A 26009-nucleotide genomic window follows, 5' to 3' on the forward strand; every position below is an offset into this window, starting at 1 on the left:
AATAGTATTTTATTTAGAACTTTGTAAATCATAAAAATGACATAATTTTAAACATGCATTTCACAACCCATAATAATAGAGTTGGGAAAAGAGAAAGAAAAAATGTCTGTTCTTTTTTGTTTGTTTTGGGGGGGGGGGTTCTTTTGAGAGCAAGAGTGGAGATGGTTTCTAATGAAGTTCTCATGCAACTGGAAAATCCCCACAGCTGAAAAGCTGGCTGTCCCTCAGCCATCGAGCTGAAAAAGGTTTCTTTGACTGAAAGAAAATGGGAATGTGAGAAAGTCAAGGAGGAATGAAACCCCACTGCTTTTCTGCTTGATATTATGCAGGTTTTAAAAAGATATCATCAGAGAAAAATCCTGCCAGGAGTTCTGGGCTGTGCTGTTGATACAAATTTTAGCAATTTGGCTCAGATAAGGCCTTGAGTGTGATTTCATGAATTCATTCTGCCAGTGAAACTCATTGCCATCCATGGTGTGCCAGTCTCTGCTCTACATTTGGACCCAAAGTCAAATTAGACACGGTCCCTGTCCACAGAAAACCTTGATTTCCTCTTGTCTAGACCCCTGAAATCCACAGGGCTCAAATTCGATAACTCAAATTTATCAATTTACCCAAGCATGTTCATTTTATAGAGAGTGGACTCATCCTAAACCAGAACAGTATAAATATGGTAAGAAATATATAGTTCAGTACTTGCTATACATGGAAAGACACTAGCATCTAAACAGCTTGTGCCCAGCATTGAGCAAAGTACAGTTATCTCATCTAATGTGTATTAATCTCATAAGATAGGGATTACTGCATTCATTTTGTGTGATGCAGAAATGGAAGCTAGAAGATGAACAGTTGCTCATGATCACACAGTTAGCAAAAGATGAAGCCCTGATTCCAGCAGGCCTGCCTGATTTCAGAGCTCTTCCCAGTTAATGATCTTGAGCTCATTTAATAATATTAAAGTCAGCCTTTGGTTCTTAGGTCAGTAGCATTTTATTCTTTTTATTTATTCTGGATGTCAACCATTTAATGAATCTACTTTCCCCAACCATTAAAAAAAAATTGACTGCAATCTTCTCAATTTGGTTTCTTAACCATAGATGAAGCAGAAGTTTTCCCAATTTGGGGAACAATCTGCTAAGATCTAAACATGCCACAAGTTGGTTTTTTCATCATGGTCTCATTGAGAAAAAAGAAAGAAACCATAGCACTTTTCCTCCTTCCTTCCTCCATCCTTCCCTGTCTTCTTTCTTATCATCCCTTTTCCTGTCTTTTATTCTTAATTCAAAAGCACCATATATTAGGCCCAATGCACTAATATCTTAGTAGGAAGAAACATAGAAGTACAAAAACTTATCAGGAAGTACATAGACTCAATAATAGAAATATATCCAAAATTCAGTTCCAGCCCAGAAAGGAGTATGATTGACTCTATCCTGAAGAAGGTGGTGCCAAGGAAACTTTCACCCAGATGTTTGATCTTGATGCTTGAAAAATGAGTAAGCCAGAGAAGGAGCAATTCAGGGAGAGAGCACAGAGTATGAAAAGCCCAGGTGTGTCTTTGTTGGCTACAGATTCCTTTATCAGTGACTACTAAATGCAATATTAAGAAGAGGAATTGAGATGCAGAAAGGTCAGAGCCAAACAAGTGTTGTATTGATACTGGCAAAGTGTGCCTGGTTTCCAAAGACAGGTCTCCTGTTGCTCTCAGTGGTGTTAGTGTGGAAGGTGAGGCAGCTGCAAGAATGGCACCATGCCAGTCCGTGTGGATGGAGAGACTTCTCTCTCCTGGAAATTATGATACTAAATATCATAATTTGTTATCAGGACTTTTTCTGTTTGTTATAAAAACCATTAATCCAAGCAGAGTGGGGTCTTCGTGATGACTTAGACCAATCCCCGATGATGGAGATGAGACCCACCTCTCCCAAGGCACATGGCTGCACAAGATCAGTGTTCTGTGAACAAAAAGGAGGGAGGAAATGGCTGCTGGACAGGCACTCAACAATGTCTACTATGGAGCAAATAAGAAAATGGAGGCACTAGGTGGTTGACATTTGACATTTGCAGTGAAGTACAGATGATGCATCCGTGTACTAATGAAGGAGGACCATTGCATATTTTCTTAGTACTATGCATATCACTATCGGTCACATATAATGGTCTGTAGAGGACTTTTCATTTGTTTTGTTTTGTTTTGTCATATCTTTAGTGTCTTTAAACAGTGCCTTATAAAAGTGTTTTGAAATTTTTATTCATCATCTGCAAGGTGCTGGAGATTTAAATTTACCTTCATTCATTCCATATCTGAATACCTACAGAAGGGCAAGGAATTTGTTTTCTGGTGAAAGTAGCCTTTTCTAAAGTCAAAGATAGTAAATAAAAATGGTTTTTTTTTGAACAACAAAATAGAAGCCAGAGATCCTGGATGACCTCAGATAAACCTGCCTACCTAGACTGGATCACTTGCACATCCCTGGGTTATTATACAAAAAAGAAATTTCTATCTTCTTTGAGGCACTGTATTTTATATTTTAAAAAAGATTTATTTATTTATTTATTTATTTGAGAGAGAGACATAGTGAGAGAGAGCATAAGAGGGGGAGAGGGAGAAGCAGGCTCCCCACTAAGCAGGGAGTCCAAAGTGGGGCTTGATCCCAGGACCCAGGGATTATGACCTGACCCAAAGTCACTTAACTGACTGAGCTACCAGGCACCCTGAGGCACTGTTAATTTTAGAGCCTATTTATTAAAACAGCCTATCCTAACACACTTGCTGCCTTCTTTTGAAGGGGGACAAAATTTTCTGATATTGTTGTCAGAAACTGAAATTTAGAATTTTATATAAAATCTACAGCTCTCTCTCTCTCTCTCTCTCTCTCTCTTTAAGGTTTATTCTTAGTTCAATATTACTTGAAGCTCTGTTTAGGGCAAAACCACATGTCTGTGCATTACCACCGCCCCTTTGGCATTGGTTCTTGCCTCCAACACTTCTTGGCTGTGTGACTGGTTGCTTCTGTGTTTTGTCTCCACCATGGGCACAACAGTATTTGCAGGGAGGCAGAGAGGGGATCCCTGGCCATCATTTGAAAGGAGAGCATGAAAGGTAGGTTGTAGACTCTTACTCTGTACTTTTTACAAAAATTAATTTATCAGTAGAAATACTACAGAACACCCAGCTCCTCGAGTTAAGGATGATTAAGGATGCAGCAAACCATGGCAAATGGAAAGGTAGCCTACAGAGGGCTGCTGAGAAGATTAGATGGGTTAATGTGTAAGGACTTAAGACAGTGCTGGCAAACAGTAAGCACATACTTAAGGCTGGATGTTAGCATTATGCCACTTGCCCAAGGTCACAACTAATAATTTGAGGAGTATGTGAACCTCCTAGATGGACTTTCCATGTTTCAACTTGTTCACAATTTTTGTCTGCCTTTTTGCTCTGCACACTGAAATTTCCTTAACTTTACCTTCTATATGACTAATTCTACCTTTAATCATGTTCATTATTTAGTTCACTTTTTAAATGAGGTGTGGGGCTTTTGGCAATCATATTTTTTTATTTCCAAGAATTTTTCTAGTGCTCTGGTAGCTCCTTTTTTCATGTCAACCTGTTCTTATATTATGAATGCAATCCTTTCCTTTCTGAAGACACTAATTTAAATTATTTTTTTTAAAGTTCTCTTTGATTTCCTGCATTATTTCTACTTTTTTTCCAGGGTCATCTGTTCTGTTTGCTCGTCTGGTCCTTTTCCCTTCTTTTATTGGTTTTCCTCAAATATCTGATGATCTTACATTGGCCATTCACATTTAGGAGTGAAAATGTAGGTTGATTTTTATGGAGAGTTAGCAGGATTTTCCTCTGCAGCCCTGTGGGTCTTTTTCCCCAGCAGGCTTCTCCTAAGGGTTGGTTGCATGCTCTGTGTACGTACACTGGTTGTATTGACAGACTTTGGGGTTTGTGGATGTAAAGCAGACAGGCATCCTGAAGACATCCTCCAATTACCACAAACTAGGACTTGACTTTGACTGTGGAAGGCTTCAGCACATTTCTTTCCTGAGAAGATCTACTTTTCTCTTTCTCTAGTCTCTTTCCATGTGGAATGTGGGAGGTGGGCAGTCTTAGGGTGTTTTGGCTCCACTTCTCTTTCTGGTCCCTGTTTAAGAGGCACTTCCAGGCAGATAGCTCATATTCTTAAATTGTCAGGATTTATCCTGTGGATAAACACTACTGTTCCACGTGCAGTTTTGTCAATAATATATGATGATTGACCAGTTACTCATCTTAATTGACACCAAACTTCTTCTCTTACTATGGTTTATTCCACTCTGTTCAGATTCCCCCACTCTTTTATCTTGTAAGTCTTCATAATTTCTCATCCAGTGATGGCACACACATAAAGATAATTTTCTAAATCAACATCACCTACATTTTTTAGTCACCCCTTTGTATACCTTTTCATATCATCTAAATGGATTTGGAAATCTGTGCTGAGCTCCTTATTTTGATTGGTCTTTCCTATGGGTAAGTTTAAAACATCTCTTCTCTACTGCCTTCTTTAAATATTTATTTAGGATTGATTATCTACATTGGTTTACTTAGGAAAGGTGAGAATAAAGAAGTATATGTTTGCTGATATAATTGATATGTGTAATGTACAGGAAAACATACCAGGAGTTTTATTGTGCCAATAACAATTGTGCCAATTGTGCCAATAACACTTAAATCTAGGCTTCAGAGTTCCTGGGAGAGCTTCAAGCTTCTCCTAACTGAGAAACAGTTTAAGGGATCCCAAGTAAAAGGCTGATTGTCTCTTGATTTACCTCACTGGACCCCTGAGACAATGAGCGGGATCTTGTATTCTGACCCTTTCATCTTTGTCAAGCTTAGTGGCCCTGTGTCCTCATTGAACAACAAAGGAATGGCTTCGGTGGCCCTGATACCGATCCCACTGTTCAGGAAGCCCCTGTGCTACAGTTCACTGGGTCTTGTTATTTGAAGTTGAAGATCAATATTTGAGCTACGAGACCTCATGCCAGTCGTGAACACTAGGGGGATTAGAGGAATGTGTGTCTGGGGTGGGGGGATTTGGGAGGCAAGAAGTGGCTGTAGTCCTACAGTAAGAAATTAGTTGATATTTATTGTCTATCATGCATAGACCTCTGAAGTCATATATGAGGGAGTATAAAAACCTCCTCGATATTTTTTCTCCAATGCCCCACCAAGGAGCTGAATTTAGATTAAAAGCTCTCCTCCATCCTTGAAAACTTAACCTGTTATGGACAGTTTGTGTCCTCCCCTACCCCTAGTTCATATGTTGAAATCTTAACCTCCAAATGTGATGGTGTCAAGTGGAGCCTTTAGGAGGTGATTAGGTCATGAGGAAGGAGCCCTCCTGAATGGAATTAGTGCCCTCATAAAAGGGACCCCAGAGAGTTATCTCACCATCTTCCTGCTCTGTGAGGCACAGTGAGAAGACTTCAGCCTGCAGCCTGCAGCCAAGAAGAGGGTGCTTGCCAGAACCCAACCATACTGGCACCCTGAACTTGGGCTTTCATCCCACAGAACTGTGAGAAATACATTTCTAGTGTTTATAAGCCATCAGTTTATGGTACTTTGTTACACCAGCCCAAACTAAGATACAACCTAATTACATTTTTAATAGAAATTTTAAATATAAATAGTAAAACAGTAATACAATTAGAAAAATGGAACAGAAGAAAACATATGTACAATTGAGAAACAATGAGTAAAATGACTCTGGTTTTCTTTAAAAATGAGTGTGTCATCCTCATGTAAGGTCCAGCCTTCTTCCTCTGTCCCAGAGGCCCCTAAACTTGGCAGTCACAGCCCCTTGCCAACGGCAAGTGTCTCCGAGTATACCTTGATGTGCATTTGTTCATTTATAAATTGTATTCATGTGCTGACCCACAAATACATTATGAATGTCAACATTTCCTATCTTCGTATATATTTTATAATATAGAAAGTAAAAAGTTAAATAGGAAAAGAAATTTGGAGGTTTCTCTTCACATCCTAGTAAGTCACAATGCCCATTCCCATTCACAATGCCCAAATTTTTTTATTTTGGAAATTAAAAATATGTATATAAAAGTCATGAAGGAATAGTAAATCTCATGTATTCATCACTTCATTTTAATAATTATCAATTTATGGCAAGTCTTTTGGGGGGGGAGTTCCAGTGGGCTTTTTTTGAGATAAACAAAAAGCAAGATTTTATCAGGTGCCTGGGTGGCTCAGTCAGTTGCGTATCTGACTCTTGGTTTCTGCTCAGGTCATGCTCTTTCAGTGGTGGGATGGAGCCCCATGTCAGGCTCTCTGCCCAGTGTGGAGTCTGCTTCAGATGCTCTCGCCTCCCACCTGCTCGCTCTCTCCCTACCTCGCTCTCTCCCTACCTCTCTCTCTCAAATAAATAAATAATATATTTTTTAAAAACCCTCCCCCATAAAACCATATGGTTTTATCAACCATCTTTTCTGAACCTTATAAACTCAGCAGAAATTCTAGTATATGTATGTGTACATACAACATAACACATCCCAACAAAAACAGTCTCACTGGAACAGAAAGTTAACAGAAATTAATTTTTCCTATCCCCAAATGTTTTCAAAATTTTGAGTCACCACCAGTCTTCTCAGTGAAACTGGTCCCTCATGGCTAGGGACATTGAGATTCTATCCCATTTTTACTGAACAAAAAATACAATTTTTTTTATGTTTAAGTTTAGTTTCAAAAAGGAGAAGTGACTTGTTTTCTTTCCAGGCACTACTCTCCTCTAACCACTGGTTAAAATACAGTAAAATTTATGGCATGATTTATGTCATCTATACGTTCCATATCTTCCTCACTGAAATTATTTTGAAGCAAATTCCAGACATATAATTTCATTTTCAACTTACCAAAATTATATTTTACTCCACTAAATTAACATAAAATGAAATGAATAGAAGAAGAAATAGAAAAAAAAGAGTGAAAAAGAAGGGAAGGAAGGAACCAACAAGCTAACTAATGAAGGAAGGAAGGTATGAGAGAGGTAGGGGGGGAGAAACATAGCTTGGTTATTATTTTATTCCTGTGAATGTAAATTCATATCAAGTAACAAAAGTTTGGTCTGATGCAAGTTAATTTGCTTTATTTTGGAAATGATCCCAGTTAATGAGTGTTTACCTTCAAAGAGTTTAGTTCTGCTGCAAACCCATTGACCCCGTGCCCGTGTACTTCAAACAATTTTAGGTGGAATTCAGACTCTGTAGGATCATTTGATCCTACCCAGATGGTGGACATTATGGAACCAGAACCACCGTACTCTGAGTTTCCTTGCCACTTAAAACAAACAAAATAAAACTCTGCATTTTTCTGCCCTTTGGTTTTATTTTGTCTTGTTTTCACTTTGGCTAAAAGGCTTTGATAAAGCTAGAAAAAACGTAAGGCTACAGAGATTAAATACCCGTGCACAGTAACAATCAAATTGCACCCGTAGGAGAATAATCAGGTAACTTTCCTACAACCTCAGACACTGATAATCATTTCCTGAGCTCACAAATGCAAAGACCCCATTCTGAAAGCACCAGATGAAAAGACAGGTTGATTTTGCACTGAAGCCAAGGCTGTTTTACTAACTGACCTTGGACTCTCCTGACCTCCAGAGGGAGCCCTGTGGCAGCCAAATCTGAGGCTCATCTGCGAAAAGGCCAAAAGTAATTTTGTTTCAAATGCCAAGGCAATGTTTATGGAGTGAGGCAATATTTCTGATAGCCGAGACCCAAATGTTGGTGTTCAATGGATTACAGATCAATGGTAGCAATTTCAGCATAGTGAACACCTTTAACAAGTAAGCAGTTTGGGAATCCGCCAGTGTAGCCTCCTGAATTCATGGAGAGGAACATGTGTTGAAGCAGAACAATCTCTAATGCAACCATTTGCATCTCGTACGTTTTGACAATTAGCAATTATGTGGATCCAGCCAACTGTGCTAGCCGAGCTAAAAACATACAGTGACTTAGAGGTAACACAACTATAGACAGCCACAAAGCCTGCCGTGCTGGTGTTTTATGATATACACATTGCATAAGCCATTGTGAGATCCTGAAACTCAACATGCTATCCACCATGTCTTTGACAGAAGGAAGAGTGATTTAGAAAAAAAAAAAAATCTACCGTGCGATGATATAAAGGAGCAGAGGAACTATTATTTAAAAATCAATAGAAAATCTAAAGTCTTAGTACTAGTTCATCAGTCTTAAGCTAAAATGAGAATGTAGTGATCCTGCGGTACTTTAGGGGTCATAGTGAGGCTCTGGCCAGGGTTTCATGGTTTTCATGTTTGCCTTCTATTGAGGGTCTTTTATCCTATTCTTTGAGGATAAGAGCGATAAATGCTTTTTATTTATATTATACTTGTCATGCAAATCAGTCTGAAGACTTTCAAAGAGTAGATATACTCGTATGCTAAATATCATAAATACTTTTGAAACAGGCAGGTTATTAATTAAACAAATAATTCACTTGCATACTAATGTACAATGCATATGTTCCTACTTTTTAAATATGGTTCAACTGAAAGACCAAAACTCTCCTATAAACTTAAGGCCATTTATATTATTCAGCCAAGTACTATGCTTTCTGAGCTATAAATTCCCATCATTAAATATCAATTTGCCAGTATCCACCCCAAACGCACCAGTTGATAAGATCGATTATTTACCTGTGACATGCCGTTCCACTCTACCCCTCTGGGAGTACAAAGACACAGGTTAGGCAAAGAGAATACGAGAGAGAAGGAAGAACCAGGCCAAGAAAAACAGTGGCATCTTTTTGACACCACAGAGAGTTGACAAAAAAAGAACCTTGAATTTCATAGAAATTCTAATTAATTTTTAATCAAATTGCAAGTAACAAATACTAAATTATTATACTAAATTATTTTTTTTTTTTAACCCAACCAGACTTTCTATAGTCTGACTCATTCCTTTATTTACAACCAAAAAGCAAAGCATATTATGCCCATATGAACTACTAACTTAGTAGTGTCTCTGAAAAATAAGGGTATGGCTTACTATCGCTGATTCTTACTATGGCTGATACAGCTGATGTTAGTTTTTTTATTCCTATAACATACTGCTTTCAGCTGCACTGGGTTATTTCCAGTGGAAACTGGTGAGCCAAAACAGAGACTCCTCCCAGAGAAGGCATGTGACTCAACATGCAATGTAGGAGCCCAGGAATCTCCTTAACTCAAGTAATCAATCACGGGGTCACTGCCCAGGGCTGACTCAATGATGCACAACCATAGGACAAAGAGGAGCTGCTCAGGGAGTCTCCCCCGGTATGGTCCCTAGTCCCTTCCCTATGTTGTGGCATTGGAAACTACATTTAAGGAGTTCTTGTTTGGTTGCATCAGCTCTCAGGAAAGATATAATGAATGAAATAATGGAGAAAACCAGGTCTATGTAAGCAGATTGTTTATTTACCCTGATAAGAGGACTTTAAAAAATATTCCATCTAAAAAAGCCAAATTCAGAACAATAGAGAGTAGTGTGATGGTTACCAGGGATTGGGGGTGGGGGAAGTGGGAAGTATATTGGTCAAAGAGTAAAACTTCACAGTTATAAGGTTGACAAGTTTGGAGGTCTAATGTATAGGATCGTTGATTATAGCTAATCCTACAATATCATATACTTGAATGTTACTAAGAGAATAGATCTTAAACATTCCCACCACAAAAAACAAATGGTAATTGTGTGACAGGCTAGAGGTGGTAACTAACCTTATAGTGCTGATCATCTTTCAAGATATAAAAGTTTCTAATCACCATGTTGTACACCTTGAACTTACACAATGGTTATGTGTTCATTGTGTCAATGAAGCTGGAGGGAGAAAGTCAGGTTAAAAAGAATATATATATTATATATATGCATGTATATAATATATATAATACATATTCTTAATATATGTGTGTGTGTATATACATATATATTCCAGACACTACCCCATACCTCCAACTCTGTAGTTGGGGCTCAGGAATTCTATCTTTATGACATTCCCAGAGTAATTACACAGCCAGGTTTGAAAATCGAGGGCTTAGATTTTCAAATACATTCCCAAATCCTACTCATATTTTTAGGTTTAAATCTACTTCTTTCTCTTCAGGCCGTAGCCAAAGACAAAGCAGAGTACTCCTTCCTTTCACAGGTCTTTATAGCCACAGAATGAATGTTGAATAATTTCTTGCATTGCTTACCAAATGTCTGTTTCTTTTGACGAATGAAGACACAAACTCAGAGATGTCATGTACATGCTTCAAGATTACACAGGACGCTAACGGAAAGCTAGAAAGTTGGCTGTCTTAGCCTCTGTGGTTAGTTAACCATTCCTTTTCCCTTTTTTCCCCCTCAGTTTTACATGCATAAGAAAAATGGAGGCATCTAGGGGCTTCCTTGAAAAATCAGACATAAATCAGGGTAAGTGTAGTTATTAATCCGTATGCAACATTTTGTCTCAGAAAGAAACCTACAGAATGAAAAAGACTTAGGATACATATCAACCAAAGACAGTGTGTGGACCTTGGGGTCCCAATTTGAACAAAATGTATTTTTTTCTTTTAATTATGGAACATCAAGAAAATAAGACCACCATTTTAATATTCAATTACATTAAGGGGTTGTGTTTAAATATTAAAAAGGTGACAATTTTATTATGGCTTTATTTTTCAGAGTCTTTGCATTTTAGAAATACATATTGAAATATTTATGAATGCAACAGTCTGTGGGAAGCTTTAAATCCAATAGTGGGGTGGGGTGTGGGAGTGGCTGTGATGAAATAGATTTGAAATAAGATTGGCCATGAGTTGACAATGATTGAATCCAAGTGATGGTGTATAGGACTTATTATGCTATTCTTTCTACCTATTCATATACACATTTTATTATTTATTTTTATTTTTTTTAAAGATTTTATTTATTTACGAGAGAGAGAGAGAGAGAGAGAAGCAGAGACACAGGCAGAGGGAGAAGCAGGCTCCATGCAGGGAGCCCAACATGGGACTTGATTCCAGGTCTCCAGGATCTTCAGCCCTAGGCTGAAGGCGGCGCTAAACCACTGAACCACCCAGGCTGCCCATCATATACACATTTTAAATTTCTCACTAAGAAGCATGTTTTTAAGAATCCAATTTCCTCAAGGGTTGGCTTACAATTTTGTGGATTATTTGACCTATATAATAATATGCTTATTGGTGAGGTCCACAACTTGATAGAATATCAATAGCTTTATGCCTCCACCAGCCTTCCACCATGACCGTAGGAGATAAATGCCAACCGGTAAAGCAGAAACTATGGTTCTCTCGTAACTCTTTCCAAATAGCTGCATACTTCTACAACCTGTCGCACTGTGAGAGGCCTAAAACTGCAATAGGTAAACTATTAAAATAATAAAAACAGTTTAATAAATCATAGTAATTATGAAAGAACAATCAACATATCGTAAGAGTTTTCATAACTCAGAGTATGCTTGGGGAATTATTGTTAATTGTATCAAAGTACAAGGAGGACACCTGCCCACATCTGGCTTGGGGGTCACCTAGTTAGGGGGTCAGGTTTAGCACCAATTTCCAAATATGCCCAGGAAGCTGCGGCACCCAGACTTTGAGGCTGGACACTCTACTCTGCCTTCCTCCTTCGTTCCAGGCCCCCCCTAACTTGTTCAGAATCTACAGAGCTGTGAATCTTGAAGGGCAGGATCTCCCAGCATTCATTACAACTTCAGAGGTAGGAGGCTTCCAAGTTATATGAGAGGTGTTCAGGGTATGTTCTTTGAACAGTAATTAAATATTCTATTATTTCAATGAATAGTTCAATGAAATATGCTATTTCAGTACAAGGAAACTGGACAAAGCTTTGTTTTATGACCTGGAAGTGGAAATAGTCTAAGGGGAAACAGAGATAGATTTCTGGAAAGATGTCTAATGTGTTTATTTGTCTTCCAGAACTCCAAATAGTTGCAATGGCAGGCAGGCTGCTCTATAACTGCCCGCTTCTGAAGATTCAGAGGTGTTTACAGAAACTGAAAGTTCCAGCAGTATATTTCCATGAGCTCATTACCAGTTCTGTTATATCCTTTAGATGTTGCCTATACAAATGAGTAGCCGTGCAGTATAAACCCCTGCTCTGATATTTTGTTTTAATTACAACGTAGCAAAGTCAGATATGTAATTACTGTAACACCAGGGCATCCTTTTAGAATCCCTGCTTTGGTCACTATTATTCAAAGCAACTCCAATGCCATTTCTTGCCTGCCTCTTTATGCTAATCAGCCTAGCTCACTCGGCTCCTCCTCCTTCAGCTTCCCTTAAGAACTGTTCACTTTCAGCTGTCACGGAGGGTAACTCAGACCAGGCTTAGAAATCACTTGATTTAACTCAGCAGCACTTTAAAAATTTTGTGACTATTACTCTAGCAGTCCTCTCTAAATACCAGAGGCGTTAGATTTCATGTCAGCAGATGTCAAAAACTGCCAAAAACTGTAGTTGGTTAGAAATAGTTATCTTGTAGGATTTTACATTATAAGGGGAAAGCTCCAAAGTGCTCTGAAATGAAAGAAGAATTAAGTTGTGTTTTTATCCAAACGAATTGGCATCTTTATATGTAGGGGAAGTTATGCTAGCAAATATTTATTTCAAGAACCATGACTAGGAAGCACTTTGGAAGTTTATTAGAGAAGTAAATGTTTTACACTCAAGGACAGGATCTGCATGTACCTCTGTGGCTCTGGGTATCTGGTGAAGAGCATTTTAGGTAACTGACCAAGGGCAGGAAATGCCCCAGTGATACTGGACCCACAGCCATATTGCCAGCACCATGTCTACTATACAAAGAAAAGGCAGCAGCCACCTGTTTGACAGTTTGTCCACCTGTAAACTGAAGTTTCCAGAAGACCAGCGACAGCAAGGTGAGTCAGCCAGGCTAATGCACTATGTGTTCAGTGATTTCCTGGCCATTTGCACTCCAGGAAGAATGGTAGGCTGGGGAAGGACCTGGGGAACCTGGTTGTGAAATGCTTTACAATATTTGATTTTTTAACTCTGAGAATAGGCATAATAGTGATGCCTAAGGGTGAGTTAACTTGGATTCACTATTGGTTTTTAAAGGACTATGGGAGACTATCAAGAATGCACATCCCTTGGACTTGTCATTATGAAGTTTATGTGCTTAAACTTCTGGCCTCTGTCATTTTTCTAGAGTATACTAGCCTTGGGTAATTCAAAACACCCATCCAGGTAAAGCTGGATCAGCTACAAGGGGAATTCGCTGACACCAGCTTTAAGTTAGCCTGGAACTATCTTCCCTGTCCTGCCACTAATGTCACACTTTTGGATTTAAAGTTTAAGTCTAATTTTTGCCTGGGTCTCTGACTCATTTGTTTGTGGGAAAAATAAATATATTCTTGGCTCTTTCCCTGTTATAATGTAGGAACAGCTGGAGCCAGACAGGGGAAAGTGTCGCATTTCACACGATGGGTGCTCATTCAGACTAAACTATCTACCTGGCAGCCATTTTCACCATCAATCTTTTTAAAATTTCAAATCCACTCCCCAGCTGCATCAATTAGTGGCAGATGGTTGACATGAGTAGACAAGATGATCCCTCCAATCCATTCTGTCACTGACAGCAAGGGGCACTTGAGAAAAAGGCAGGGTGCTGTCATAGATGACATCATCATTCCCCAGAGGTTAAGAATGGCCTCAGATATTTCTAACTTGCCCTCAATAGCTGCTGATGGATCTATGTATGGATCTAGGCTAAGAGCTTTTTACTTTTCCATAGACATAGTTTTAGATTTTAGTGGAATGGAAAGTGTTGGCTAGCAGGCTAAAACCTCCCACTTCCAAGGTGGCATCTGTGTGCTGACATTTGCATGAGCTGTCAGGCCACCTCCCTGCATTAGTTCCTGCACCTCATGCTGCACAAGGCTTGGCATAGTGTGGATAGAAAATATAATAAATGGAAACAGCAAAAACTTTTAGGACCATTCTGTATCATCAGGGATTATATAAGTTATTTTAAACTAACTGCCTTAGGATGTAAAGTCCTGGAATGTGCCAGGGTTTAATCATAGTACTGTAAAATTCTTTCCCTTCAATTAGTAAACCCTAATTCATCATAGGTTTTTTTTTTTTGTCAGCTTTTCATTTTGTTTTAAATGTCTAAAGTAACCTCCCCCTCCAATTCCTAACATATTTATTATATACAATTTGTTAGGGGAGCATAAAGGAGGTGGTAAAAATCATCACCCAAAAATAGTTGCTATTAACATTTTAATGTATAGTCTTCTAGCCTTTGCTTCTGTGCATATGTACAACTTATTCTTTTGCTTGATTTTTAAATAGTTATTTCATATGTCATTGTTTTGTAAACTGCTTTTTAATTTAATAATTGATTATGAACAAATTTCCATGTCATCATATATTCTTCTACAACCTTATTTTTAACAGTTGCATACTATTCCTTTATATGGATATAACAAATTTCTTAGGAAGTTCTCTGTGATTAGACATTTTATTTTTATTTTTCACTATTACAAACAACATGTGTTTCACATAAGCTAATGGGTAAATCATTGCAGAGATAAGATTATTTTGGGGGGGATACATTCTTAGTGGTGGAATTGTGAGGTCAAGGATATGTATGTTTCTAAGATTTTGTGTTCGTTTTTTTGCCAATTGGTCCTCCAATCAGAAGTTCAGGGGTATATCTTCAGTAGTACTAGGCATTACTTTTAAAAATTTCCCCCAATTTTATAAGTGGAAATACTATCCCGCTGTTGTTTTAATTTAAGGCAGGCTGTCTTAATGTTCTCTCCTCTTATTGGCCATAACCAGAGGACACTGGAAAAATCATTATGATGACATACTTCCCAAAATACCAACAAGACTAGAAGTCTGGTCTCTTTTCTCATACTGAAGCTTTTGCCTAGAATGTTTTGAAAGCAACCATATTCTTCCACAACCGAGTCTCAAAATATCAGCCCACATAAACCACAATCCATAGAGTTGTAAAGTATGCTAAGGCGATCCAGACTGGCCATTGACTGCTGTAAGAACTGTCATTGAGAGGTCTGAATTGACAAGTGACACTGGGCAGTGTTTGCTATGCTGCTAAATAGCATACTAGTTAGTGTTTGAGAGTTTAAAAGTATTCATTCAGTATGGTGGCCTTGGTTTTTCCTCCAAGCTATATTTGCACCTTGCTATTATGCAAAGTTTAGCGAAGTTCCAAGAAAGCAAAGCCATTAGTTTTAGAGAGTGAGGTCCAGCTGTGGATTTATTCACGGAAGCATTCTGAGTTTGTGGTTTTGGCCTACCCTCAGCCACACCAAGGTTCCAGCTTTTTAGGTTAACATACAGATCATAATTAACTGACATTTAACTCTTGAGAGGGCATAACCAGATTCAACATGTATATACTTTCTAACCTTCCATGCTCTATGTTAAAGCGCTTCATGTTATAAAACTACTTTTTGGATGATCACTTAGATAAAAGTCACTTATTCTTTAACAGCTATCTGAACAATGACTATGCAAAGCACTGTGCCAGTCACTGGGCACATCAGTTGAATCAAGCCAACTAAACCATGGTTTCCAGTCTACGTGGTATTTATATTCTACAGCAACAGATTCAATATAGTCCAGAACTAAAGGTCAGTAGGCTGGCTCCTCTCTCTAACTGTTGCTGTCTGATAGCTTCTGTGAGAGTTCAAATCCATTTATCTATAACATTGATCTGAGACTATATTTGTAAACATTGATTTATGCCTACAAAACTTCAACAAAGTTCAGTACACATTACTGTATGTACTAGGCACACTTAACCAGATTTATGTTTTATAATGCTGTAGCCTAAAAATTACACAATTTTCAATACATTTCTTTATTCAATTCTTACAATAGTCAGGTGAGGTAGTATATTAGTCAAGATTCTCCAGATAAACAGAATCTATAGGATGTGTGTGTTTGTGTATGTGTGTATGTGTGTGGATAGATAGAGACAGAGACAGAGATAAAGATAGAAATTTATTGAAGGGGCACCTGGGTGGCTCAGTCAGTTGAGCGTCTGACTTGAATTCAGCTCAGGTCAAGATCTTAGGGTCCTGGGATTGAGCCTCCACTGGGGCTCCGAGCTTGGTGTGGAGTCTGCTTGAGACTCTCTCCCTTTCCTTCTGCCCCTTCCTGTACTTGCATTCTCTCTCTCTCTGTATTTCAAATAAATAAATAATATTTTAAAATAAAAAAATATATATTTTAAGATATTGCCTCACACAATTGGGAAACTGGCAAGTCCAAAATCCTCTGTGTGGGCCATCAGGCTATAGTCCCAGGCAAAGAGCTGACCAACGTTGTGGTTGAAATCCGAAATCAGTCTGCTGGTAGAATTCCTTCTTGCTTAGGGCAGGTCAGTCTTTTGTTATGTCCAGACCTTCAGCTGATTAGATGAGGCCCACCAACATCCTAGAGAGCAATCTGCTCTACGCATAGTCCATCAGTTTAAATGTCAATCTCATCCAAAAGCACCCTCACAAAGACATCCAGAATAATGTTTGACCAGATATCAGGCACTGTGGTGCAGCCAAGTTGACACATAAAGTTAACCATTGTTATTGTTCAGCCATTGTTAATTGAGGATAATGCAGCATTATCCTCAATTTCAAAGATGTGAAAACTGGGAATCCTCAAAGTCAAGTGATTTTTCCAAGGTTATGTAGTTATTTAGGCCTACTTTCTGCTGACTCGTAAAATCCATTATTCCTAATATTACAATGTTTAATTTTCTTCATTGATTCATATCAAAGGATCTTCTCTGCAAATACTCAAGATGCATTGAGATCCCTTCTGAATTTGCTTGTTCTAACACCAGCTGGGTGTGCTACTAATTAATTCAATTCTGGCATTATCCAGACTTAGTAACTCCAAAAGTTGAGGGCTCAGTCTCATGAGACTGATCATTTCAAAACACCAGCTACAAATTTCAGGTGTCTCCAAGCCACCTGCGTTTCTGCCTGCATGGCTACAAATTGAAGGCTTCCCACAACTCTCCCAGGTTTTAAAATTTGCTAAATGACTCATAGAACTCAAGAAAGCCCTGTATTTTTGATTACCATTTTATTATAAAGGAAGTAAATGAATAGCCTGCTGAAGAGATACATAGGCAAGGTGTGGGAAGGCTCTGAGCACAGGAGTTCTGTCCTCATGGTGTCAGGATATACCACTCTCCCAGAACATCAGTAAGATCACCAACTAGGAGTCTTGTTCTATCTGCAAAACCATTTTACTCACATTTAAAGGCACAGATTGGTGGAAACAAATATAGACTACTTTAAAATAATTAGAAAGGAGAGAGTTCATATTCTATTAGATTTGATCACATTCAAGCTCCCACACACTACAGGAGTCCTTTCCATTGAAAACTCCTTAATGGATGGCCATATATATATATATATATATATATATATATATATGGATTTGGAAAATATATGTAATGGCTTAAACTTCATTTTCCCACCTCACACTCATTAGGATGGCTACTATCAAAAGAAAAAAACCTTGGAAAATAACAAGTGTTGGCATGAATGTGGAGAAATTAGAACACTTATCCATTGTTGGTGGGAATACAAAATGGTACATCTGCTGTGGAAAACAGTATGACAGTCCCTCAAAAACTAAAAATAGAATTATCACGTGATCCAACAATTTTACTTCTAGGCATAAACTGAAAAGAGGTGACAGCAGAGACTCAAATAGATACTTTACACCAATGCTCATTAGCAGCATTATTCACAATAGCCAAAAGGTGGAAGCAACCCATCGTCCATTGACAAATGAATAGATGGACAAAATGTGGTGTATACATATGATAAAATATTATTCAGCCTTAAAAAGAAAGGAAATTCTGACACATGCTACAGCATGGATGAATCTTGAGGACATTATGCCAAATGAAATAAGCAAGTCACAAAAAGATAAATACTATATGATTCTATTAATATGAGATTGCTAGAGTTGTCATTCACCAAAACAGAAAGCAGAATGGCAGTTGCCAGGGGCTGGGAGAGGGAATAAGAGGTTATTATTTAATGTTATAGTGTTTCAGTTTTGCAGGATGAGTAGGTTCTAAAGATTGGTTGCACAACAGTGTGAATGCAGTTAGCACTATTGAACTGCTACCTTAAAAATGATTAAGATGCTAATTTATGGTATCTGTATTTTACCAAAAATTTTTTAAAGCCATAGCTGCCCAAAGCCATCCCTAATTAAATTTCTGAATATGAACTTTAAATAGTAAAAACCGGGATGCCTGGGTTGCTCAGTGGTTTAGTGCCTGCCTCCGTCCCAGGGCGTAGTCCCGGAGTCCCGAGATCGAGTCCCACATCGGACTCCCTGCGGGGAGCCTGCTTCTCCCTCTGCCTGTGTCTCTGCCTCTCTCTGTATCTCTCATGAATAAATAAATAAAATATTTTTTAAAAAAGCAAAGACAAAACAACCTTCATTTTGACTTTTCCTAAAACCAAAACTAGAAGAAAAAACATCTTGCTCATCTCTGATTCCCAAGAGTTATTTTTTTGAAAATTTTAATGAAATTAATAAACTCTTAATTTCCATAAAAGGAAACAAAACATTACCTCTATTAGAAATGACAGAGAGTGTCATTATAGATCCTATAGCTATTAGAAGGATAATAAAGGAATATTATGATTAACGCTGTGCCAGAAAGATGCAAAAAAAAAAAAAATTTCAACTGCCATTCATGCAGAAACTCTAAAAGTTTTAGAATAGAAGGGAATTTCCTCAACCTGATAAAGAATATTTTTGAAAAACTGACAGCTAACATAGTACTTTCACTATCAATGAAAGACTTAATACTTTCCTACTAAGATTGGGAAGAAAATAAGGATGTCTGCTATAAGCACTTCTATTCAACATTATGGAGTAGGACTGAAGTCCTAGCCAGTGTAGTAGGTTAAGAAAAAGAAATAGAAGTCTCACATATTGGAAAAAAAAACTATATTCACAGATGAATGATACTCGGTATAGAAAAATCTTTAAGAATCTACTTTAGGAAAAAATAGTAGAACTAATAAATGAGTTTACCAAGGTCACAGGATAACAGCATACAAAGTCAATATACAAAAAAAAAAAATGTATTCCTATATATTAGCAAAGAATGAATGGAAATTGAAATTTTTTATTCTTTTAGTAGTACCTTTTTTATAAAAAATACTTAAGTATTAATTTAACAAAATATGTGCAAGACCTATACACTTAAAACAAATAAACATTGCAGAGAAAAGTTAAAGAAGATGAACTAAATCACAAATTGGAAGGCTCAATATTGTTAAGATATCAATCCTCCTCAGATGGATCTAAAGAGTCAAGGTCATCTCAATCAAAATTCCAGCAGACGCTTTTCTTTTTCATTGACAAGCTAATTTAAAATTTATAAGTAAATGCAAAGAACCTAAAATAGCTAGATGAATCTTGAAAAAGAAGAACAAAGGTGGTAACTTATGCTTTGGATTTCAGGCCATAATAATCAAGATGGCGTAATATTGGTATAAGGAGAGAAAATTGATTATTGAAACAGAAGAGGGAGCCCAGAAATTGACACATTCATTTTTGGCCAATTGATTTTTGACAAAGATACTAAGATGATTCAAAGAAAGAAAAGATGGTATTTTTTGAGATAGCTCTGGAACAAATGGCTAAAGATGTCACTTAAAATGGACCTTGTTACAGTCCTCACACAAAACTTAGTTTGAGATGAAATATGAAAACACAAAAGCTTAGGAACACATAGGAAAATATTTTCACAAATTTGTAATAGATAATTTTTAGACAGACACGAAAAAATAAACTAGACTATCAACATTAAAACTATTTGTTGTTTAAAAGATAGCATTAATACAAGAAAAGAGAAGACTGAGGGGCACCTGGGTGGCTCAGTCAGTTAAGCATCTGCCTTCGGCTTATATCAGAATCCTGGGGTCCTGGGATCTAGCCCCATGTAGAGCTCACTGCTCAGTGAGGAGCCTTCTTTTCCCTTTCCTCCTCGCTCTTGCTATCTCTGTCACTATCTCTGTCTCTCTCTCTCAAATAATAAAGTATTAAAAAAAAAAAGAAGAAGACTGGGAGAAAACATTTGTGATATATAGATCTGAAAAAAAGCTTGGAATATGTAAAGAACTCAGCATAAACAATTTGATTTAAAAATAGGCAAATGGGGGATCCCTGAGTGGCGCAGCGGTTTGGCACCTGCCTTTGGCCCAGGGCGCGATCCTGGAGATCTGGGATCGAATCCCACGTCGGGCTCCCGGTGCATGGAGCCTGCTTCTCCCTCTGCTTGTGTCTCTGACTCTCTCTCTCTCTCTGTGTGACTATCATAAATAAATAAATAAAATAAAAATAAATAAAAATAGGCAAATGATCTGACACTTTAGAAAAAGGTTATACAAATGTCCAATAAGCGCATCAAAAAATACTGAACATAATTAGTCATCAGAAAAATGCAAATTAAAAACACTGTGAGAGGGACGCCTGGGTGGTTCAGTGGTTACGCACCTGCCTTCGGCCCAGGGCATGATCCTGGAGTCCTGGGATCAAGTCCCACATCAGGCTCCCTGCATGGAGCCTGCTTCTCCCTCTGCCTGTGTCTCTGCCTCTCTCTGTGTCTCTCATGAATAAATAAATAAAATCTTTAAAAAAAAAAAGAGCACTGTGAGAGATCACTTCACATCCACTAGAATGGCTCAAGTTAAAAACACCAATGATGATGTGTTGCAGAGAACATGGAACAACCAGAACTCCCATTTATTGTTGTGAAGTGGTATGACCACTTTGGAAAATAGTCTGGCAGTTTCTTTTATAGTTAAATCTATGCCTACCCTATGATCTTCTATTACATTCTTTAAAAAAAAAAAGATTTTATTTATTTATTCATGAGAGACAGAGAGAGAGAGTGAGAAAGACAGGCAGAGGGAGAAGCAGGCTCCATGCAGGGAGCCCAACATGGGACTCGATCCCGGATGTCTAGGATCAGGCCCTGGGCTGAAGGCAGCGCTAAACCACTGAGCCACCCAGGCTGCCCCCTCTATTACATTCTTAGGTATTTTCCCAAGAGAAATGGAAATGAAAGGTCCACCAAAAGCTTGCAGAAGAATGTTCATAGTAGATTGTATACCTGTGAACTCCAACATGTGAACAACCCAGATGTACATAAGCAGATAAAGGGATAAGCAAACTGTGGCATGTCCGTAAACTGGAATACTACCCGGTAGTAGAAAAGGAATAAATTTACTGATACACGTAACCACATAGATGAAACTGAGATTGTACGACATTTTGGGGTTGAAGACAAGAGGCTGGCCCTATGGGATGAATCTTGGCACACATAGATAGCACGGTGCTGCTGCACACAGGCTGGTAGCCTCTGGCAATAGCATCCATCCTAACCCTTATGCTGTGTTACAGAAGGCCATCTATTCAGAATCCTCTAGACACCTCAGATGGTAAGTTCTACTAGGAGGCCTATAAGATCCTTTCAAAACCAAAATTCTGTGATTGCCCCTAATTCTTTCATTCATTTTGATGTTGTCTCCTCAACTGTGTTGTAACAGTTCTTTGGTAGCAGTCTCCTGGGTTTATACCAGGACAAGCACAGTGCTAACATGTCACCTATAAACAAATCACATTTTGTCATATGCCAGGCACTGTTTTAAGCACTTTGCATGTGTTAGTTCATTTCTTTATGAAAGTCCTGTGAGGTAGATAACATCAAGACCTCATAGCTGGGGTCTTCTCTAAGATCCTAACCCAAGAAACTCCAGAGCCTGTGCTTTAGCCCACGGTCTCTTCCTCGTATGGGGGCACAAAATAGATGCTCAACTAAGTACCTGAAAATGATCTGTGTGATGGCTGGCCCTTGAACTCAGTTTGTGGTTCAGTTTAAAAGGTGTTGTTATTGAAGTCAGCAATCAATTTCTATATAAACTGCTCACCATATCCAACTGTCTCCCAACAGGGTGTATTTGACTCTAAAACAAATAGGTGATAAAGTGGCCTGTTTACCAGGCTAGTGGTTTTCACTTAAATCTAAATAGCTGCATGGTCTCCATCTCTTACACTGCACAAAGTGTGAAAGATAGCAATGTATCACTTTTAGAACTGGGCCGATATGGCCTTGGAGAAAAGATTTGGATTTTAACAAAAGAAACAAGAAGTGTCCAAAACTCCAAATTAAAAAGGGGTTAAGTAAGAGCCGTTATTATCATTCGGTATTTTATTTAAACTGAAGACTTTATTCAAAGTGCTGGCTCAACTATTATATTAAATCATTAACTTGACTTGAAATCTTAACATTTAGGCAAGGTAAGTTTCACACCTGAGTTGCTTTTTAATGAAATCTGTTGGTAAAACTAGCATAACATCCAAAAGTCAGGATTCAAAATGCAGTAAATACCCGTCTTCCTTCTACCTAGTAATCAAATGACTCACCCTGTGTGGATGGGCAATAAGTAAGCGCAAGGTCATAGGAGAAAGATCCAGACTACTGGCAAGAGCTGATAGTCTGAAGGTGGCTTTTGATACTAACTAAAGCTACAGCAAAAGGGCTTTGTCCAGAAGGAGACAGAGGTTAAACTCTAACGGAGGAAATGCAAACTGACCTATATACTCGAACAGGAGAAAGAAGAAAGACTTTTGTAACTGTCCTGTATCAGTGCAAGATGGGCTTCATGTCTGAAAAGAACCCAAGGCTAACAGGACACAAATTCCTTTCCCTCAGCAGATGCAGAGAAACTACCAGACCTCCAGACACTACAGCTCAGTAATTTGATTGTCCCTCTCAGGTAGGGATCTGTAATGACTGGTTTAAATAATTGGCACCAACCTTTCTTGCTCTGATAAAAGGAGGTAATTCATGACAAGAAGGTATGTGACCATCTGGAGAGGACAGGGTTAAGCAAGGAAGATAGCCTTCTTTTTGGAAATGGATGTTTTAGGTCTAAGGCTGTCTGTGTTAAACTTTAGTTGTCTTACAGAGAAATGGAGGCACAGATAATGATTTGTGTGTATGTGTGTTTTTATAAACTGAGTGTGAGTAAGACTTATACCAGTGCCACGGATTATGAGGAGCTCTTTCTTCAACAAGACCAACTTTGACATAAGGAACTTCATGCTCAAGTATGGATTAATGTTTTGATATTATTTGCCATTTTTCTTTCTGAAAATTGACTAAGGTAAATTTAAATAGTAGAAGTGATTGTAGGATGAAGCAAAGTAGATTTTAAGGGACTCGTAGCAAACAACTCCAGCTACAAACATAAAGGGAAAAAAAACCAAAGATTTAGAAACCAAATCTTCAAAAAACACCATAATAGAGGTGCCAAACATCTTTCTATATTTGTAAATATTTCTCACATTTTAAGGCTTAAATTCAAAATATTGTTATTGTTGATGACCATGCTCATACCAGGCACATAATGTTTATTAAATAAATCATGACTTATCCCCTCAAAGTTCATCCAAGTGGTTAATATTCCTCAATCACTGAATACTAGAGCTTCACACTCCACTTAGGCCAACTGATCATCACCAGAACACTAAAACCAGAGGAGAGAAGTGACTCACTCAAAGTTTATAGTTAGAGCAAAAAGCTGGTACTATACTCCTTCTATGTCTGAGAATTTTATCATGTAAGGGCCAGCATAAGAAAAAGGACCTAAAATGGCTAAAAAAATTAAGACAAGATAAACTTGCATTTTATCTCATTTAAAATACCCATTGAAAGAGTACTTATTTGTATAATAATCCTAATATTAAGCATGTAGAGAAAATGATGAGTATACAAGGGGTCAGGAAGGAGAAACAGGAAATGTGAGGAGGCAAGGAACCGGGCGCTAGAGAGAAATATGCAGCCAAATGAAAACAAGGGAAAGAAGAGAAGGCAAATGAAGAAAAGCTGATTTAAAAAAAGGGGGGGGGGGCAAAATATGCTACATACACACACTGGAATATTTATTCAGCCTTATAAAGGAATGAAATTCTTCACACATGCTCCAGCATAGATGAACCTTGAAGGTATTATGCTCAGAGAAATAAGTCAGATACAAAATGATGAATATTGTATGACTCCACTTACACGAGGTGTCCTAGAGCAGTTGGATTCATAGAATGAGAGAGCTGAGTGTGGTTACAGGGTCTGGGGACAGTCAGATGAGGAGTTAGTGCTTCGTGGGCAGCGTTTTACTCTGGGATGATGAAAAAGTTCTCGAAATGGATGGTGGTGATAGTTATGCCTCAGTGCGAATATACCTAATGTCACTGAACTGTACATTTTAAATAGTTAAATGAGAAATTTTATGTATATTTTCCACAGTAAAAACCAAAAAACAACATTTAAATCACTCGATTACTGTATCTCCTCTAATCCATCCCGACTTGTCATGATAATTCAATGATTATGAAAACTTGAAGGAAAAAAATGAATAAATTTAAAGGATTCATCTCTGTTTTCTTGAGAATCTTCCAAGTCACATAAATTTGGAAAGTGTAAGTTTGTCTCTTGTAGCATGGTGAACAAAACGTTTCTGGGAAGTGTTACAAATTGCTACCTGGCCTATACTTCTGCCAAATTAGCTCTAAGTCCATTCAAGAAGGTGTCTGCAGCAGGCATCACTGTGTTCCTGCTCATTTCTGTGCCTGAGGGCCAGCGGGGCATTTCAGGGACGTCAGCCCGCCTGCCGGCTTCTGTGAGTTCCCAAGAAGAGAATGAGGCCCAGGCCTTCTGGGTTTATGAGCGCCTTGGGTGGGCAGCTCTGCTCCTTTCTTCTGGCCTAGGCCTCGAAGGTCTTGTTCTCAGGGGAATAACATCCATTTATTCCTGTGGAAACAAGAAAACAAGGAGCCTTTTCTCCTGCTTGCTCAAAGGCTCAAAGAGGAATACGTTTAAGGAAAAGAGATTTGGAATTAGAAGAAGTTGCAATCAAACTTCTCCATCCGGCCTGTGTCCTTGGAATCCATGAAGGGATTTAAAAATAGTGTGCTTCTTTACTGAAGAGGAAGAGCTTAAATTTATCTGAATTCAACGTACCAAGCTATGCTTCAGCCATATTGACTTATTAATAGCCTATGTGAAGAGTGACTTAATTCTTACTAATAGGATACTTTGTGTCAAAATCACCTCTTTAATTTTAGCAGCACAGAAACACTGGAGAATTACTTGAAATAAAAAAGATACCATTTTAAACCTGTGCATGTGCCTGTTCAATATTAATCTTCAACATGTCATAGGACCTAGACTATATTTCTCTTCCCCCTCCCTCGGCAAAATGGAGAGACCCATTTCAAACATATGGAAGCAGTTTCACACTGCAAGTTATTCTGAGGGGAAAATATGTGATTTATAAATGCTGTCAAATGAAATATGTATTTCCAAATGGTACCAAGTTGACCAAGCACATCCTAGGACACATTCCCCATCTTTATAACCCCATGGGCATAAGTGAAGGAACAGTGTCGAGAAAGAAACAAACAGCCCCTTTTGGCATTCTCAATCCAGAAGTCCCACGCTTGTTGCTGGTAAAAGTATTCAAGTAATCAAAGATTACAAGTAACCTTATCACAAAACTGTTTTATTTATAAATAAAATAGCACCTCCAAATTACGGAGAAGTGGGTATGGTCTGTCAAAAGTAATACATACATCTGAGTTATTTTATCAGTGGTTGAGTATATATATTGACATGAGGATTTTATTTTTTTTTAATATTTTATTTATTTATTCATGAGAGATACAGAGAGAGAGGCAGAGACATAGGCCAAGGGAGAGGCAGGCTCTCTGCAGGGAGCTCGATGCTGGATTCAATCCGAGGATCCCAAGATCATGACCTGAGCCAAAGGCAGACGCTCAACCACTGAGCCACCCAGGCCTCCCGACATGGGGATTTTA

General features: G+C 38.2%; 1 protein-coding gene across 1 annotated transcript in view; it reads left to right on the top strand.

Moving 5' to 3' along the window:
• The first annotated feature begins 12366 nt into the window (after positions 1–12366).
• RANBP3L (RAN binding protein 3 like) overlaps positions 12367–26009 on the top strand; it is a 45102-nt gene continuing 31459 nt past the window's right edge. The window contains exon 1 of the mRNA XM_026016695.2: positions 12367–12964. Within this exon, the coding sequence (XP_025872480.2) occupies positions 12874–12964 (91 nt within the window). The 5' untranslated portion in view covers positions 12367–12873. The remainder of the gene's footprint in view (positions 12965–26009) is intronic.

The sequence above is a fragment of the Vulpes vulpes genome, chromosome 4 (assembly GCF_048418805.1).
Source record: "Vulpes vulpes isolate BD-2025 chromosome 4, VulVul3, whole genome shotgun sequence".
NCBI classification, from domain to species: Eukaryota; Metazoa; Chordata; class Mammalia; order Carnivora; family Canidae; genus Vulpes; species Vulpes vulpes.